This window comes from Ilyonectria robusta (assembly GCF_021365365.1).
Source record: "Ilyonectria robusta strain PMI_751 chromosome Unknown BGZ61scaffold_21, whole genome shotgun sequence".
Lineage (NCBI taxonomy): Eukaryota > Fungi > Ascomycota > Sordariomycetes > Hypocreales > Nectriaceae > Ilyonectria > Ilyonectria robusta.
Window position 1 is genome coordinate 944,332 of NW_025764455.1, and position 16,620 is coordinate 960,951.

Consider the following 16,620-nt stretch of genomic DNA (forward strand, 5'->3'; position numbering starts at 1 on the left):
TTTTTCAACAACTGAAAAGGATGACAACGTCTGGCTAGGCGACAATACACATATCCATAACCACTAAGCCGGAATGCATAGGTTATCAGACAGGAAGCTTCTATTCTCGCCTTAATTTAGGTCTCAGACGCTGTCCCTCAATCCGTGTTCAGGGAACCGGCTCTTGGCCGCCGTAGACGTCCTCGAAGCTTAATGATGACAGCCCAGCTCCCATAACGCCCGAAAGCCCAACTCATGGCTCCCGCACGATCTATTACTCGCTTCGAACCCAACTTGCCTTCACATCGCCCAACAACACCACCGGCGTTATGTTGGTATAGTTGGGCCCGTCTTCGAACACTGCCTTCGTCTCAGGGACTACCAAAGCTTTGCGTGCACCGTCCGGGCTGTCGAAAGTTACGACGGCGGCAACAGAAAACGGCAAGGCGCTTCCGCCCACGGCGTCTGTGAAATTGATGAACTGAATCCCCGCAATGCCGATATCCTTCCATGCCTCGGTAGCTATTTTTAGGTGGGTGGATACGTAGTAGTCCATGTCGAACTTTTCACCTTCTGCAGGGGCTGGGTAGAGCACAGTGACGTTCGAAGTGGATGCCATGATTGCGAGAGGTGAGATCGTGAGGTTTTAATTGCAGTATACTTTAGTTGACTTAGTTAGCGGTGGGATGTAGTGGCGGTTTGGAAATAATACGTTGTAGCGTTGGGCACACTTACTGGGAGTGGGAAGTGCTCAAGTCGAAGTTGGATACCTAATTCGGGGAGAGTCTTCGGAATAGATTGTCAGGATCTTATTTCACGGGGAAGCTTTAAGTAGGTCCAGAATGACTGGAGAACATTTGGTCCATGCTGATAAATCAAGACCGAGTACTCCGCCGGTCCGCTTTCCGACAATCGGGTTTCCGCTACTCCGCAGTCTGCAAGCGGAGTAACCTTAGTGTCCTTATCACTTGCTGTAAATCTAGCTAGTGGATAATGAAAGTAAGGCTAGAGTTCTAGAAGCCATGTCTCTCATTATTTTATATTACTTGTGGTATATATCAAGATATAGTTAGATTCCTCCCCATGGTACATTTCCTGTCAACAGGCCTGCCGACAAATCTAAAGAGAAAATGTGAGTGTACAAGTTCAAGTTGATGCTCGCTGTTTATGAAACCCGAACGCTATACCTCAATTGACGTCGCTATTGAAGAAACCGAGGGCTGAATTGCACTCGCCATCTAAGGGGATCTTCCATTCGGAGTTTCACTCGTCAACGCAAATTTCACGCCCTTCCGGTGGCATACTCAATCATAAAATTGATCAAATGACTCTGATATCTAAGCAAACCAGTGAGTGAGTGCTGTTCGGTGTTCGGCTAGAAGACTCCAGATAAAACGTCAGCTCCTCAGAAAGGCGTCATTTCATAACGTCATCCAGTCTAGATACTTCGACCACCTCATTATATTACTCAGATCTGCAACTCACTACTATTGTAATAGGACCCATCCTGTCTCCCGGAAAATCATGAAACCCTTGCTCACTAAAGACAGTCTGCGCCCTCCAGCTCAAGCCCTTTTGTTTTAGGGGCGCAGGCTCTGTAGCGTCGGTCTGTCGACATTCCGCTGGGGCTTAACCGGTGGCAATCATATTAGATTTTATCTGGGAGGGTGCGTTGACGTGTAGTCCGGTTTGCTAATGATATGGCTATGGCAAAATCAATGGCTTGCACCTAGGAGCAGGGGATGGCCCTAGAGGATAGAAGGTCGGTTCAAGCCTTGTAAAACATCGGGCTTGACGACTGGGCATAGCCTCTGTGGCTTTTCGTCACTGGTGGAGAACTTACGGGTTATTAATTAGACCGGTAGCAGAGTTGACAGTCAATTATAAATAATTCCGGCGGCCAGTTCCACGATTTTCGGGCTAATAAAATGCCGGCGGCTCCATCACATAAATTATCGAGCCAGTTTGGACTAGCGGCCCCTCAACCTTGATAAGAGACTCCATCACTCGGGCCTCTTTGCAAATAGAGCTGCTTTGCGGTGTGGATGACATATTAAAGGCAGCCACCATATTAATCACGAATTGTGCATTATGTAAAATTAAATTCGTCATCGAAGGCAACAGCCAGGCCTGCGCAATGGGGTCCGCAAAGGCAAGTTCAACCTGTGAGAGGGAGCAGTTGCACTGCAAGTGCAATGTGAAGATTGCTAAGCATATGGAATCATGAACGTTGTGCATCACATCATACCGTGGCCAGTACGCTTAATACTCTCTCGGCCCTTGGTATAAGAGAAGAACGAGATGGCTTGACGAAAAGAGTCTTTTCTTGCTTCCATACTCATCAACATCTTAAACAACCTACACTACTCCTCATCTGATCCAATACAAAATGTCTGCCCCCAAGACCTTCTTCATTACTGGCGCCAACCGCGGCATCGGCAAGGGCTTCACCGAGAAGCTCCTCCTGCGACCTGGAGTCACCGTCGTAGCCACAGCTAGAGACCCTGCAAAGGCCGCCGCCCTCAACTCGCTGCCAAAGGGCGAAGGGAGCAAGCTGATCATTCTCAAGCTTGACTCCCAAGTCGATGCCGATGCGGCTGCGGCAGTCGCACAGCTCCAGAAGGATTACGGCATCAAGTCCCTCGACGTCGTCATCGCCAACGCCGGCATCGCCAACTCGGGCAGCACCGTGTCCAAGACCACTCCCGAGTCTCTCCGAGAGCACTTCAACACCAACTCCATCGGCCCCGTGACGCTTTTCCAGGCCGTCTCCCCCCTACTCCAGGCCAGCTCGACCGGCAACCCCATCTTCTTCCCCATCTCGACTTTGATCGGCAGCATTGGAAGCCAGGAGGCCCTCGCGGCCTTCCCCCAAGTTTTCAGCCCTTACGGTGCCAGCAAGACAGCCATTAACTGGATTGTCTCCCGCCTTCACTTCGAGGAGCCCTGGCTCACCGCCTTCGCGGTCCACCCTGGGTTGGTCTTGACCGATATGGGCGCTGCAGTCATTCCTGAAGGCGTTGACCCAGCTGCAGTTGGCGCCATCGACGTTGAGACTAGTGTTAACGGTCTCCTGAAGCTGGCTGACACTGCTACTCGGGCCGAGTTTGGTGGCAAGTTCAAGAACTATGACGGCACCGCGCTTCCGTGGTAGATGCCTCGCACGTAATCGAATAGTTAGAACCGGATCTTATAGAATTGAATAGACATAATTCACCACATACAGGCCTGAAATATTACCATCCCGTGTTCCCTCACCTCAAATTAGGAAGCATACGAACAATTACATGCTGCGTTTGAGGAAGAGCAGCGATACTTTAGGGAACATCTTGCAGCTGCCCTTGGAATCTTCGTTGCGCGCGGCTATGGTGAAGGCATCGCCGGACACACGTCCCTCCGTGATCCCATTCGATCCAATAATTTCTAGCTAACGCGGCAAGGAGAGTACAGAGGAAGCATCTTGAGAGTTGACGCTTGTGCCGATGAAAGAGCGTAGTGTAGAAAAGCAACGAGAAAGGGAGAGATACGATAGTTACAACATGCTCTCCCTCCTTTATCTGCATGCTATCAGTTTGCTACACCGTACTAATTTGCACCTATGAATGCAATGAATTTTACTGAAATTGACTTCTCGGATCTTGTCTATATCAACGAAGAAGCCGAGATTACGGAAACCAAGCGGTAAATGCTACAGGCTTCTTCGTTCACTCTGAGATTCACAGGGATCATCCTTAAGTCAACGACGTCTGTCATGCACACAAAATCTACGGCAAGGCGTACCCGGTCTTCTGCAAGAAGCTGCCAGCTATTATATAGGACTTTGCAACGATTCTACGACTCATATAGCGTCGATATTCACTCTGGCGGTGTTGTTAAGGGGCAAGAACATTGCCGAATCATTGTGTCCTCAAGGCATTATTTAGGATCATAGACTTCCATCAGTAGGTGAGGCAATGAACGAAGCGGCCGGTTTGTTCATATGCTTCGACAAATGTCGTCAAAGACAGATGCTGATTGACGCCGAATGAGTGCCAAGACCGAGGGACACCGACCAAAAGGGGTGGATCATGAGACACCCTTCTTCATTGCGCGAAAGGATTGGGGCGAGACTCCGTGGCTGGCTAACCTTTCAGCCTTGTTACACCAATATGCTGAAGTAAGCCAATGGCGTACAAAACGACGTATCACTATAGTTATTATGTTCCCGGCCTAAGGCCTCATTACCAGACATGCCCGAAGTCTGTTTTGAAGTTTATCATAGTCCAAGTTCCAATTCAAAGCACCGAGAGTCGATTGAGGACCCGCAGGTACTCAAGATATGTTTTCTATTTCGGGCTAAAGATACATTTCCCCGGTTCAATAGCAGTTCTTCCCAGTCATTGGTTATTTTTGCAAGATTTGATTGTCAATTTTGTTGCACCTTCTGTTACTCAAAAGGCCACAGTATTTACATCAAGGCCAACTGTATGTTCATTCATTGTTGAGTGTACAAGCCCCAATAGTTCTTAACGTAGCGTCGCATGTCAGTATCACCCCAGCTTGCTGTTACGTCAGAGGCGTCTATCGCCAAAGGCCCAGACTCAGGATTAGCCTTTTCTTCATTCAGCTCTGTAGCTAGCCAAACTCAAACCCGGCGAGGCTTCCCAAGACTGTCGCAAGGTTGAGGTCAGTCCAAGACTTTTTAAGCCATCGCGATGGCCTTCATCTAGGTACAAGACTGACCCCAAGAGTGAGGGGGTGCACTCACTAGGTAAGAACAATATCATGGCTTTCCTCACACATGACCATTTCCACCCACTAATGCCAAACGTATGCTGACAATCACGCCTAGATCCCCTTGGATTCGTCTCACTTGGCGCTAGTCTGGTTCAAAATATTGTGTGGAGGTACTCATTTACCCGTTAGATGACCTCGGAAGACATACGTCACATACTGTCGAGACAAGTCCACCCCCTCATCGCTGTGGCTTCATATCTTGCGGAGCTAAGCATCCCGCAACTTTCAGTCGCTTATCCGGGAGTTGAATACCCCTTATCCGGGAGTCGAATACCCCTTAGCGTAGTGCGGGGTGATTGTCCGCTCTGTGTGGTCGAATTATCCCTAGTCTGAAGCTAAACACCAAGTTCCGTGTTCCGTTGATTCCGATGCCTCCTCGCACCGTATCAACGATATCATGGCGGAGCGTTGTTCTCCGCATTATAGACTCTTGTGTGGCGCTGTGACTAAAAGAATCCGTCGATAAAAGGCGCCGTGAGACCCCAATGAGAGAGAAGGTAAATACGATTATCATTCAATACATCTTTTATCCACACTATCCCCCTCCATTACACTCAGTCTCTCACCATGTGGGGCGTCGACATTGAAGAGGATACTTCCATTGTTTATGCGATCTTTGGCATCCAATACCCTGGAGTTGAGCTTGTAGAGCCTCAGTTATCCCTAACCGAGACCTTCAACAAGCTCATCGACAACCACCCACCCTATATCGATCGACTCACCCAAGATGCCCCAAAAGGTCATTCAACCAGGATCTGGCTAGCGTATTGGCCATCAGTAGATGCCTATAACATCTGGTGGACGAGCCCCCAGATTACTGAATTCTGGGGCTCCCTAGCAGCAGACGCGGGAATGTGGCGCGAAATCTTAGCTGTGCCAGGACGACGGACCCAGTTTGGCACTAACAACACAACCATAAACGGCCTTTCTTCTGTGGCCAAATTGGTGCCCTATTCCGACAAGACTGGATACTGGGGCTGCTATCGAGACCGTCTTAAGGAGGCAACGCCCCAAGAAAGGTTGAAAACCCCCCTTGAAGAATTTCCGGCCCAGAAGTCAGACCTTGGAGATGGCATTCGCCTCGGGAGGACGAAAATAACTGGGTTCCCAGACAACCTGTGCTTTGTTCTAGAGGGACAGGATCATACGCGTATTACGGACAATGAGAAGGCTCATTGGTTTGAGAATTTTGACGGCCTGGTAACGAATTGGATCGGCGACTTAACAAAGACTGGAGCGTCTACTGGAATCCTAGACACAAGGGTATGCTATTCGGAGTCGTCTGGGGTGTACCGCTCGGCCGAACCCGCTGCACTCAACTTCAACAGAAAGATTCAATTATTCTATTTCCTGGATCTGAGGTACATGGAAAAGATTGGACGGGTGAACAAGGGCCATGTTAAGCTACGCGAGAGCTTCATGCAGTCGTATTGTCCAGCTGGGCCCATGGGCAGCGGGTTGTTGACTTTGTGGGTAGAGACAAGCGTCTTGAAGGGGAACGAGATGCAAGCAGAGTATGTGGGGTGTGTTGAAGGGACCGGTTTTATGGCATATGAAGGGAGTGGAGCTTTTGACTGCGTCAATGACGTTTGAGTTCTTCTTTACGAGAACGTGTTGCAATTAACGACTTATCTCCGTATCCTCTTTAAGTCCATCTCATATGCACCCTATTACTCTTAACTTTCTCCCCAGCCCGTATCTCATTCTCGCCAATTTCTTACCCAAGATCACACATATCTCCACCACTCTCACTGCGTCACGAGTAAGCTGTGCCGCCTTTAGCACCGCGATTGATCCGAGTCGTTGACATGCCCTGACTCAATGGCTCTCTATCCCACTTTATCGAAGGAGATGCCATGATATGCTAAACAGTCACAGCCACGACTTGTCTCTGTCGTAATCCATGACCGTTGAAACGGCATCAGCCTCCCATGGCATCTACAGTCGATAGGTAAGTCACAAGTGTTGTAATAAACAACCTGCATTAGCGAGATGACAAAAATGAAGGAATAAGTAGCGAGGTATCGAATGCTCGAAAAAGCAAGATAATCAATGGACATTTACCAATGCTCCTCCGAAATGGCCACCTCATTGACATCAATTCCTTCTTTGAACCACCTCTCAGTATCTCCAATCTTGACGTCATTTCCACTCATCTGTCTCTTCCTCATCAGCCCATTCTCTGCAAATGTCCAATCCTCGAGTCCGTAGGTACGCCACCATTGCCCAGCACTGTCCTGCCATTCATACCAGAATTGAACTGCAATCTAGCCCGGTGTTAGCAGCTGTCGATGTCGAAGATCGGTTTTGGCAAAATACTTTATTGTCTGTAAATGCAAACAGCTCCTTCCGCAGTCGATAGTTCTTCTCTTTCTCCCACTTTTTAGTCAGAAAGGTTTTGATGGCAGCGCGACCCTGAAGGAACTGATCCCGATTGCGCCAGATAGAATCAGGCGTATACGCCATTTGAATAACTTCAGGGTTCCTAGGTATGTTGGTTAGATTGGGCGTTTCTTATTCTCGTGAATGAAGCAACTCACATGGTATTCCACGCATCTTGAGCAGCCTTGACCTTGACTCTGGCCGATTCCAAGGTAAACGGTGGATACGGTGGCTTTCCTTGTTCGGTTGCCATGATGAAAGTGGCGGTCGCTGGTGATGGTAGATAATTGCGTGGAATATTTTGATCAAAGCAAATCAATCTGAAGAGTAGACTAATAATGAAAGAGTCATTCACATTTATCAGATGGGAGGACGAACTATATATCAGCAACGCCACGCCCTTTCCATGATGAACCCCACCTATTGTTTAACCAATGACAAATCGACAACGACCTGAAGGATTCCAAACTTCACCACAAAATGACGTGGTTATTACACATAGCATAAGCTTACCCTATACGATAAATCTCCGCGGTATCCGACTGCTACTCTCAAGTAATTGTCTCGATCCGGATTATGTATTCTCCGATCTCAAAAAGATGCGTCCAACTTCCGGTTCTAACTTCTTCCTGAGCCTGACATCATGAATTGCACCAGCAGAGATGCGCATTTGACAATGGCATGAATTAGTCTGCATGTTCGCTAAGAATTGCAAAAATATTTTTCAATTGCTCATTGTACTAATCATGAGAGCCACTTCTGGCCGGCCAAGAAAGGCATGCAGCATATGCAAATCCCAGAAGGTAAATCGAATCCCACTCTATTTGCAACTTGATTAGGCATGTTCGCTCATATTACCAGATACGCTGTTCAGGAGAGCGGCCAAGCTGCAAGCGATGTATAAGGCTAAGACACACTTGCAGCTACGATGGCACGTTATCCACTATACCCAGGGGATCATTGCAAAGAAAGCCCGCAAATTCTTCATTAACGCCTGTAACAGGCCCAGAAAGAAGACATGCAGTCAGCAACGCGACGTTGCAAGCCGAACGACATATTGTCTCTGCGCCTAGCATACTGCTAGATTACCCACAAGAAGGCTTGGATCTGGGAATACCAAAGCAACTAGTATTAACACTTGCCGAGGCGTACTTTGAGAACATGTACAATGCCGGATTTTTCCTCCCCAGGAATATCTTTCTCGAATCACTTGCAGCTGGCACGGCTCGTCACCACGTCGTTTTGAGTGTTTGTGCATGGGGAGCCAAGTAAAAGTCCATAGACGATTATCCCGGACACGGCTGATGTTGTTTAGTTTTTACCGAGATAATACTGGTCAACCCACCTTCAAGGAAAATGGATCCATGATTAAATGGGCAAAAAAAGCAGGGAGTCTCGTGTTCCAAGAGGCTGAAGATCTTCATGAGGAAAATATCGTCACATTCAGTAATCTAGCTCTGTTTTGGCACAGCCAGGGTTCATGGAGAATAAGCCAACTCCACAAAGGTAAACGAATTCGACTCCAAGGTATAAAGTGTCCGAGTCTAAGCTGATATGGGCGTAGGAAATGCATACCAACTTCTAAACATCATCGGCCTCGGGTCTAGAGTACCAAGCCATGAAAGTTCATTGGAATCCGAGATACGCCGCCGCCGTTTCTGGGCTTGTTATCTCATGCACTGTTACAGCTCCGAAAGATTGACGCTTTTCGAACCAATTGCCAACATGGAAAATTTGCCATTGCCATGGACCGAAGAAGATTTTGAGGCTGGAATCTCCAGATGCCCCAGTGTGTCATTGAAATCTGGTCAAAGGAATGGAGGAATCTTTGGCGAATTAATTAGGGGCCTAACATTTTGGTGAGGAGCGCGATGTGAGATGTGCGCTGTCGATACTGATCGTCTATAGGTCATCTGTGGTCTCTTCAATCAAATCCGACTCTAGCTTCAACGCCAAGCTAACAGACATCCATGCACTTGACGAAAAGATATCAGATTGGTGGCGGAAAGTGCAGCCTGCCCTCAAGTTGAACTCTTCAAATATCGCAGCAGTGCCGCATGATGCACTTCCCAGAATATTGCTAGCCAATCTGGTATATCATCAATCTCTGTGCGCCCTCCATGCGTCCATTGTACCATTGTTCTGTTGGAGCCCAGGTGATGATAGCTGGTCCACGGCTCGACAATTGTCAGCCCAGCTAGCTTTCGATCACGCGTGCAGAGTCTCTGAATTGATCGATGGGGTCTTATCAACGTACCCGCGACTCAGTGCAATGCCGAGTTTCGTCGCATATGCGGCGTATTGCGGGTGTGCGATCCAGATTCCGTTTATGTGGTGCCTCGATCTGAAGATCAGAGAGCGGGCACATGCTAATGTCAAAGCAAATGTGAGGATGATACATACGATGGCGCATTATTGGAAGTTCGCTGCATTACTGGTAAATAACTCAAGCAACGGGTAAGAGTGAGATTCGCTGACGCTTTCTATTTAGCAAGTTCATGTTCGTTGCCTGTACAATATTCACCATAGAGGCCCGACCATTCTTGAGCGTGAGCCCAAGCATCTCGACCCATCGAAATTAACGAATTTTAAAATCAATGCTGCACATGCGCGAACTTCAATCCTGGAATTTACCGGCATTTTACGGTCCAAAGGAGATGGCTACGTGATACCGGGAGAAGAGACAAACGATCTCGGGCTAGAAGAAGGCAGCGACATTCCGCTGCCTCCGCCTCTGGAGCAAAGAGAGCCACAACAGACATCGCAGGAGCAACTTCAACAGGAGACACCGTCTATTCTTCCTCAGCTGAATTTTCTTACTGACGAGGGCCCGACTCTGGACGTATTCAACTCGTTCCTAGACCCGGAGATGCTCAATCTCTTCCCCAACGGCGAAATTCCAGATCTTGCAGGATTTGACACAAACCTATTGAGCCTTGATTATCTCGAGATGGAGGGGTGGGACGATGCTCTGGAGGTAAATCAGAGCTAATACGGGTGGAGATCACATCCAGACCGAGGCACGGAGCATTATCACGCCGTGATGGGGCAGTGTTCAACTGATGACGATGGTTTTCCCGCCTCGGAAAATGACAGGATTGGCTACGGCGGAGATAGCAATGTGGCCGGGTCGTCAATGAACCGGAAAACTCCACTTAAGCTACTCCACTTTAGCATTGATCGCCCGAGGATTTATAAGGCTAGTCTCTGTCATGATACCGGTTGGAGGTTATTTAAGTATTGGAACTAGGACCTGTTTCTTTCTCTTGAGCTTCCATAGCCGGATGAATTAGATCAACCCTAGTTCATCTCTTGCAAAACTGCTTCTCCCAACACACCATCCTTACGAACCCTCCATCTCCAACCGCAATAATGACCCTTATTGTCCACCACCTACACGTCTCCCAGTCAGAGCGTATCCCCTGGCTTTGCGAAGAGCTAGGGATTGACTACGAGCTCAAGACATATACGCGGGCACCTATTCTAGCTCCGCCTGAGTACAAAGCCCTCCATCCCATGGGAGCCGCGCCAGTCATCCAGGACGGCAATGTGACTCTGGCCGAGAGCTGCGCATGTATCGAATACATCTGCCACAAATACGGAAATGGCAGGCTATTCCTGAAGCCCACACACCCGGATTACGCCGACTTCCTCTACTGGTGGCATTGGGTAGACGGCAGCTTTCAGCCTGCCCTGCTTCGAGCTTTGTCAGGGAGCTCGAGTAACAATCCCGCGATAGCAAAGCTCATAACGGATCGTTATAGCAGTGCTTTGGGGTTCCTGGACGAAAGGGTGCGCGACAATACGTGGCTTGCCGGGACAGAGTTTACGGCTGCGGATGTGATTCTTGTATTTTCACTCACGACCATCCGGCACTTTTATCCGTATAGTCTCCGAGAATACGGAAACATTGTCAAATACCTCCAACGCATTGGGGAGAGGGCAGGGTATCGGAAAGCCATGGCAAAGGCGGATCCCAACATGGAGCTGCTTCTGGGGCCCGATCCTCCGACTAAAGACTGATACGGCATCAAAATAGCAACCGATTGTGATGATAAGAGAAAGTTTAGAGTAATATGCACATAAGATTCTACTCCAAAGATATATGGCCGCCACGCTCACAGTTGATTCCTAACCTTTGATACGCCGATATTGGCCTCCACCACTTCAACACCTTCGCTGGTGACAACTTCACCTCCCTGAGTTGTCTTTTCCATCACCCTATTGTCGTTCCAATAATAAACTATCATGAGCGCAATCAAGACAATACTTCCAGCGTAGATACACAAGATCTTGAGGAAGCCGTTGTAGTAGTATGGTGCATCACTTTTGACAAATATGTTCTGCCCAGAGAGACCCCCAAGATTGGAGCCCGCAACCGCTAGGGCGAGTCCAATGCATCTCTCCTGTGCATCTGCAGTGTTGACACTGAACCAGGCGTCATTGATGCCCTGAGATACCGCCGTCCCCGAGGTGAAGACGGTTAAAATAGCGTACTTGAGCCAAACGTCGTGACTACGGACAATGGCGTACTGTACTCCTGAAAATATTAGAGAGTATACGCCACATAGAAGACAGAGCGGCCCCCTAGAAGAGGTTTTGTCGCTGATCCATGCGACCAGAATTGCCAAAATGCACACTCCAAAGTTGTTGACAGACGACAAATTGCTGGCAGTGATCGAACTGAAGCCCATATTCTTGATGATTGTTGGCGCGTAAGTTCCAAGTCCTCCCTTTGGAGTGAGCGTGATGAGGTTGATGGCGAAATGGCCCCATACTCGAGGGCTAGCAGAAAGGATTCGAAATACTCTTTTAAAACCGATACCAGAGAGGTCAACGACCTTTCGTGGGTCGTCGAGAACCACCCGATTGTTCAGGATGTGGCGTTCTTCTTCAGTGAAGAAATCGAGTTGCTTGAGGCCACATAGTGGAACAGTATTTTTCGTGGATCGGGGCATGAAGAGGATGAAGAATACGCCAACGACAAGTGTGAATAACCCATCGATGAGGAACAACCACTACCGTGGAAAAGATAAGTTAACGTGCCACCAATTTATCAACGAATCAAGCAACTTACCTGCCATGACTTTAATCCAGTAGATTCTGGGATATGAAAAATTGCCCCCGCAATCAAACCGCCCATCCCCGCCGAGAAGTAATTGCCAATGTAAACAAGCGTCACCCTCATAGCCATTTCTTTTCGAGTATAGAAGGAAGCAAGTATAGTCAAGGACGCAGCGAGGTATCCAGCCTCCCACATACCCAGCATAAATCGGGTGGCATAGAACCCGGATAAGTTATGAATCGCTGTTTGTGCCGTTGCGATGGTGCCCCATGCAAAGATTTGGATTGTCAACCATTTGGCGGGGCCAACTCTTGACAGGATCAAGTTGAAGGGGATTTCAAATATCACGATTGCAGCAAGCATAAGCTGGTTTCCATAGTTGACCTTGTTTTTGTCGATGCCGAGGTCGTCCGTGAAGCTGGTCGTGAGGGCGTATGCGACGTTGCCTTTATCTAGCTGAAGTGCGAAAAGACCCAGCATGAGGAAAGGAAGGATAATGAAGTCAACCCTACTGCTGTGAGATATTTACGGGGTAAGAGGCTTGGAATTATTTACTTTCTTCTGAGTTTGACCTCTGCGTCGTGTGACCAGTCTGATATGATCAGGGGTTGGGTGGTTGATTTCTCTCGAGTCGCCTTCTCCAACGAACTGATAGAGGCAGGTTCAATATCAGGACTGATCTCAATGGCCGGGTCACGACGGACCAAGGCTTCCATTGTAAGAGTGCTGCTTTGTAAATAGTAAGAATCAAGTTGATAAAGCCAGAGCAAAGGCGATTACGAGGACACACCACTTATAGAGGGCCTTCAGGATTATTTCTGCCATCTCGAGGCTCCTGTAAGTGATGTATGTATGGGCACGTGGAGCCAATTGAGCCCATATGCTAGGCAGATGGTGCAATTCTCAAAGCCTACGCTCCATCCAATTAGTTGCTATGATCAATTCCTCGCATTCGGCGAGAGGTGCTTTCGGAGGTCGGGAAGAGATGGAGGTTTTTCCGATGGCCGATACAGGGGCTTTCGGTTGCATCAACTTGCTAGTGGATGGTGCAATGCCAAGTAGCGTCATTCCTTAGCATGCACGCAACACTTTATTAGGCGGTATATGTATTACAACTGCACATCTTAAACCTGAATCTATCTGTAATATGGATATCCTTCACTTTAATGCACTCGCCGAAGAGAGAGTATCACTTCATTCACCAACCCACCTCAAAAAGATCACCTCTTCGGCTTGATTAGCCACTTTGCAGGGATCTCTGTGATTATTAATGGCTCACGATCTAGCCTGAAGCGCACCCTACTTGAACAACTCAATGTACACGAGACTAGAGTTCTATGCTCCTTGACTTTCAGTACGCTTGTTCAATAGACTAAGACTTACATTGCTTATCCGACATCTTGTCCGACATCTTGATTCACTCCACTCTACGTCCCAAGCCTACCCTATACTGGCCACTGAGTCAACCCGGGACGTGCACATGATTTTGTGGCTGAGGCGGCGACCAAGCAGGAAGCAAGTAAATTTCAGCAAATTTATTCCAAACATGTTCACGAGTATTATGGTGGCATCTAGTGTCTTAAAAGAGCCTTTTCGTCCAACTTATCGATGTGAAGTGGCATGGGGCCTTGAAGTATTAATATTCTAGGCTAACATGACAAATGGCGTACGAGTGGGCTGCCGCGCATTTCATATTTCCGTTAACAGGATGTTTGTTTGCAGTTTGAGAAGCTCATACAGTTGAGAATGACCCTCGTGTTCATGCTGGAATTCCTAAAGAAAGGGATCTTGATATAAGATGCGGATTGAGGTATTCTGTGAGCGATTAGATGTCAAGTTCTCCATTCAGCACAACTTTTCCAACCCTGGCTGAGGATTGATCACCTCATGAGGCCCAATCCGAGCTCTCACAATGGAGAAAAATATCCACTACTTACATTAGTTCCTTAGAAAGGCCTAGAGCGGATAGGAATGTATGATGGCTGGTTGGTGGGTCTGGGGCTCAGAGGCGTTGAAGATCGTACGTTGCTAGCAGCCACTGGAATGCAGACCCCGCCAATTGTTGCAATTTCGACTAACCTTTTCTCAGAGATGGACATTGATACCGGAAGTATTTGTTCATGAGCATAATGTCAAAGGGGGCTTGTGCATCCTCGCTCTGTAACTATATAGAGGCACATTTTGACGATTCTACGCGTTGAATCGTTGATATAACCCATTAGAGAATTCGCTAGCTCCAGCATAGTGATCACTGATCCACGGCTGGGCTTGGGAGGCCAAAGAATCATCCACCAAGCTTTGTACAGTACAAGCTCCAGTCAAACTTCAGCCACAATCGGCTTGTGTATCGTCAGGCTGTCATTTGCAAGAGCCAAAGATCCAGGCTGGTTTCCGCTCCGACTTGCCAATGGTCTCCACACACCTGGGCCGAGCTGCCGGAAGTGGTGCCCGATTAGCTGGATTCGGCTAGAGACATTGCATCCGGAGCATCGAGTACGATCCACGGCGTTCAAAGGCGTCGAGCTGTGAGACGAGCTAAACGCGTTGAGAGTGTACGGATTGGTTGGAACCCTATGCCCTGGTCTCGAAGCTAGATGGCCAAGTGTCTCTACCGTACTATGATCGATGCTCATATAAGCTCCGCCCCGTCCCTCTAGGGGCACTCATATGGAGATTCCCACTCCATACTTCTGCGTCAATGAAATGGCCAATAAATCACGCCTGGCCCCTCGTCTACGTTAACACCAATCCAAAAAGATGCGACGTCTATCGATGCCATGGGCCATCTTCGTCGCCTTCTATCTGGAATTTCCAGGGGCCCGGTGTGAGGCTGGGTCACTCTCTATTCTCGACCAGCTTCCCGACTGTGTTGTATGTTTAGTCTTTCCATCTTACGGGCGGATGGTCGTCAAACTGATGTTATCTTTGAAGCTTGGGTGTCTCTCGACCGCCATTGTCAATTCAACTTGCTTAGCTACGAACCAGACATGTGTCTGTGCGGACGAGTCGCTTCAATCGGCCGTAGGCATTTGCGTCTCGGAGAATTGCACTGTAAAAAATGCTCTCAGTAGGTTCCTGATTCGGACCTTGGGTGTCTTTGTGACTCAAATTTGACCCTCAGCTACCAAGAACGCAACGATGGAGTATTGCGGCGAGCCTATTCGTCAACGTTCCGTCCAGTACGATACCTTTAGTGTGGTGGTGGTGATAATTTCTGGTTTATTCATTGTCCAGAGATTCGCATTCAAGATCTACGCGAAGCTTGAACTACGCCTCGACGACTGGTTCGCTTTACTAGCATCCATTATCAGTATCCCGCTAACAGCCATTGCCATTTGCGGTGTCTCGGCCAACGGCCTAGGCCGAGATATATGGACCTTGACATTCGACCAGCTATATGATTTCGGCAAATACTTTCTGATCTTGGAAATTCTCTATTTTACTGAGATTACCATTCTTAAGCTCGCCATGCTCTTTTTGTATCTACGCATCTTCCCGGCCGCCTCGATCCAACGGACGCTGTGGGGCACCATCATCATCAACTCGCTATTCGGTATTATCTTCGTGGTTATCACCACCTTCGTTCAGTGCCGACCCATCAGCTACTTCTGGAAAATGTGGGATAATGAACACGAAGGAACCTGTCTGAACCTGACCGCGATCGGTTATTCTAACGCTTGTATCAGTATTGCACTGGATCTATGGATGCTTGCAATCCCGTTGGTACAAATCAGATCTCTGAATTTGAGCTGGCAAAGGAAGATTGGCGCTGGTGCCATGTTCTTTATTGGCAGCTTGTACGGCTTTCACCTCCACTTTGCGAAGGAAATGCTAATTGAATTCAGTGTCACTGTTGTGAGTATCCTTCGTCTTGGTTCTTTAGTCAAGTTCGGAGCTCATTCACGAAACCCAACCTGGGAATATGTTGAGGTGACCATATGGTCACAGGTTGAGATAAATGTCGGAATCATCTGCACCTGCATGCCCTCATTCCGACTGTTCATCCATCGGCTATTCCCCAGGCTCCAAAGCACTGCCGAGAGGTATTCATCCAGCTACGACAGAAGAAACCCCTCTGCAATGATGGAGAGTGGAATTAGGCATTCCGGAGCTAGACACATCGCGATTGTGGAGGTGGACTATAGTCGAAAGGGATCGCAAGCAGCCATTTGCCGAGAGCCACCAGGTCTGGATCATATTGAGAATGATGATACTGAATTGGTTGAGATGGATATTGAAGTCAGAGGCTCGAGGTCTCTGTAGTCAGCGAGGCCACATTGTCTCTTGTAACAAACGGACTCGAGTCCCAATTTTATAAAGAATACACCACTGAATCATTTGTAGGATAGATGTAAAGGAGCGAGCGAAAGAAGTTTATTGGAAACATAATTAGTACGAGCTAACAAACTTCAAGCCCG

The 16,620-nt window shown here is 48.2% G+C and overlaps 8 protein-coding genes across 8 annotated transcripts; 5 read left to right on the forward strand and 3 right to left on the reverse strand.

Moving 5' to 3' along the window:
• Positions 1-253: 253 nt before the first annotated feature.
• Positions 254-598, reverse strand: BGZ61DRAFT_482488 (uncharacterized protein; the record flags this gene model as incomplete). Its single annotated transcript, XM_046249402.1, has 1 exon — positions 254-598. The coding sequence occupies one exon, from the start codon at positions 596-598 to the stop codon at positions 254-256; it is 345 nt and encodes a 114-aa protein (XP_046099814.1).
• Positions 599-2,368: 1,770 nt separating this feature from the next.
• Positions 2,369-3,133, forward strand: BGZ61DRAFT_361949 (aflatoxin biosynthesis ketoreductase nor-1; the record flags this gene model as incomplete). Its single annotated transcript, XM_046241314.1, has 1 exon — positions 2,369-3,133. One exon carries the CDS (start codon positions 2,369-2,371, stop codon positions 3,131-3,133), a length of 765 nt encoding a protein of 254 aa, XP_046099815.1.
• Positions 3,134-5,322: 2,189 nt separating this feature from the next.
• Positions 5,323-6,348, forward strand: BGZ61DRAFT_362053 (heme-containing dehydratase protein; the record flags this gene model as incomplete). Its single annotated transcript, XM_046241328.1, has 1 exon — positions 5,323-6,348. The coding sequence occupies one exon, from the start codon at positions 5,323-5,325 to the stop codon at positions 6,346-6,348; it is 1,026 nt and encodes a 341-aa protein (XP_046099816.1).
• Positions 6,349-6,647: 299 nt separating this feature from the next.
• On the reverse strand, positions 6,648-7,469 carry BGZ61DRAFT_427966 (uncharacterized protein). The gene is made up of 3 exons (XM_046243722.1): positions 7,296-7,469; positions 7,075-7,240; positions 6,648-7,022 (listed from the first exon to the last, which is right to left on the reverse strand). The coding sequence occupies exons 1-3, from the start codon at positions 7,388-7,390 to the stop codon at positions 6,816-6,818; spliced, it is 468 nt and encodes a 155-aa protein (XP_046099817.1). The 5' UTR covers positions 7,391-7,469; the 3' UTR covers positions 6,648-6,815.
• A 414-nt stretch (positions 7,470-7,883) lies between these two features.
• On the forward strand, positions 7,884-10,129 carry BGZ61DRAFT_361729 (uncharacterized protein; the record flags this gene model as incomplete). The annotated part of the gene is made up of 6 exons (XM_046241291.1): positions 7,884-7,940; positions 7,999-8,405; positions 8,453-8,643; positions 8,702-8,996; positions 9,046-9,574; positions 9,629-10,129. 6 exons carry the CDS (start codon positions 7,884-7,886, stop codon positions 10,127-10,129), a joined length of 1,980 nt encoding a protein of 659 aa, XP_046099818.1.
• A 260-nt stretch (positions 10,130-10,389) lies between these two features.
• Positions 10,390-11,258, forward strand: BGZ61DRAFT_458977 (glutathione s-transferase). The gene has a single exon (XM_046246828.1). The coding sequence runs from the start codon at positions 10,510-10,512 to the stop codon at positions 11,158-11,160; it is 651 nt and encodes a 216-aa protein (XP_046099819.1). The 5' UTR covers positions 10,390-10,509; the 3' UTR covers positions 11,161-11,258.
• Positions 11,209-12,918, reverse strand: BGZ61DRAFT_555730 (major facilitator superfamily domain-containing protein; the record flags this gene model as incomplete). Its single annotated transcript, XM_046255628.1, has 3 exons — positions 11,209-12,155; positions 12,215-12,710; positions 12,758-12,918. The coding sequence occupies 3 exons, from the start codon at positions 12,916-12,918 to the stop codon at positions 11,256-11,258; spliced, it is 1,557 nt and encodes a 518-aa protein (XP_046099820.1). The 3' UTR covers positions 11,209-11,255.
• Positions 12,919-15,118: 2,200 nt separating this feature from the next.
• BGZ61DRAFT_361526 (GPCR, PTH11-type) lies at positions 15,119-16,465 on the forward strand (the record flags this gene model as incomplete). The annotated part of the gene is made up of 3 exons (XM_046241275.1): positions 15,119-15,269; positions 15,324-15,999; positions 16,048-16,465. The coding sequence occupies 3 exons, from the start codon at positions 15,119-15,121 to the stop codon at positions 16,463-16,465; spliced, it is 1,245 nt and encodes a 414-aa protein (XP_046099821.1).
• Positions 16,466-16,620: the final 155 nt, after the last annotated feature.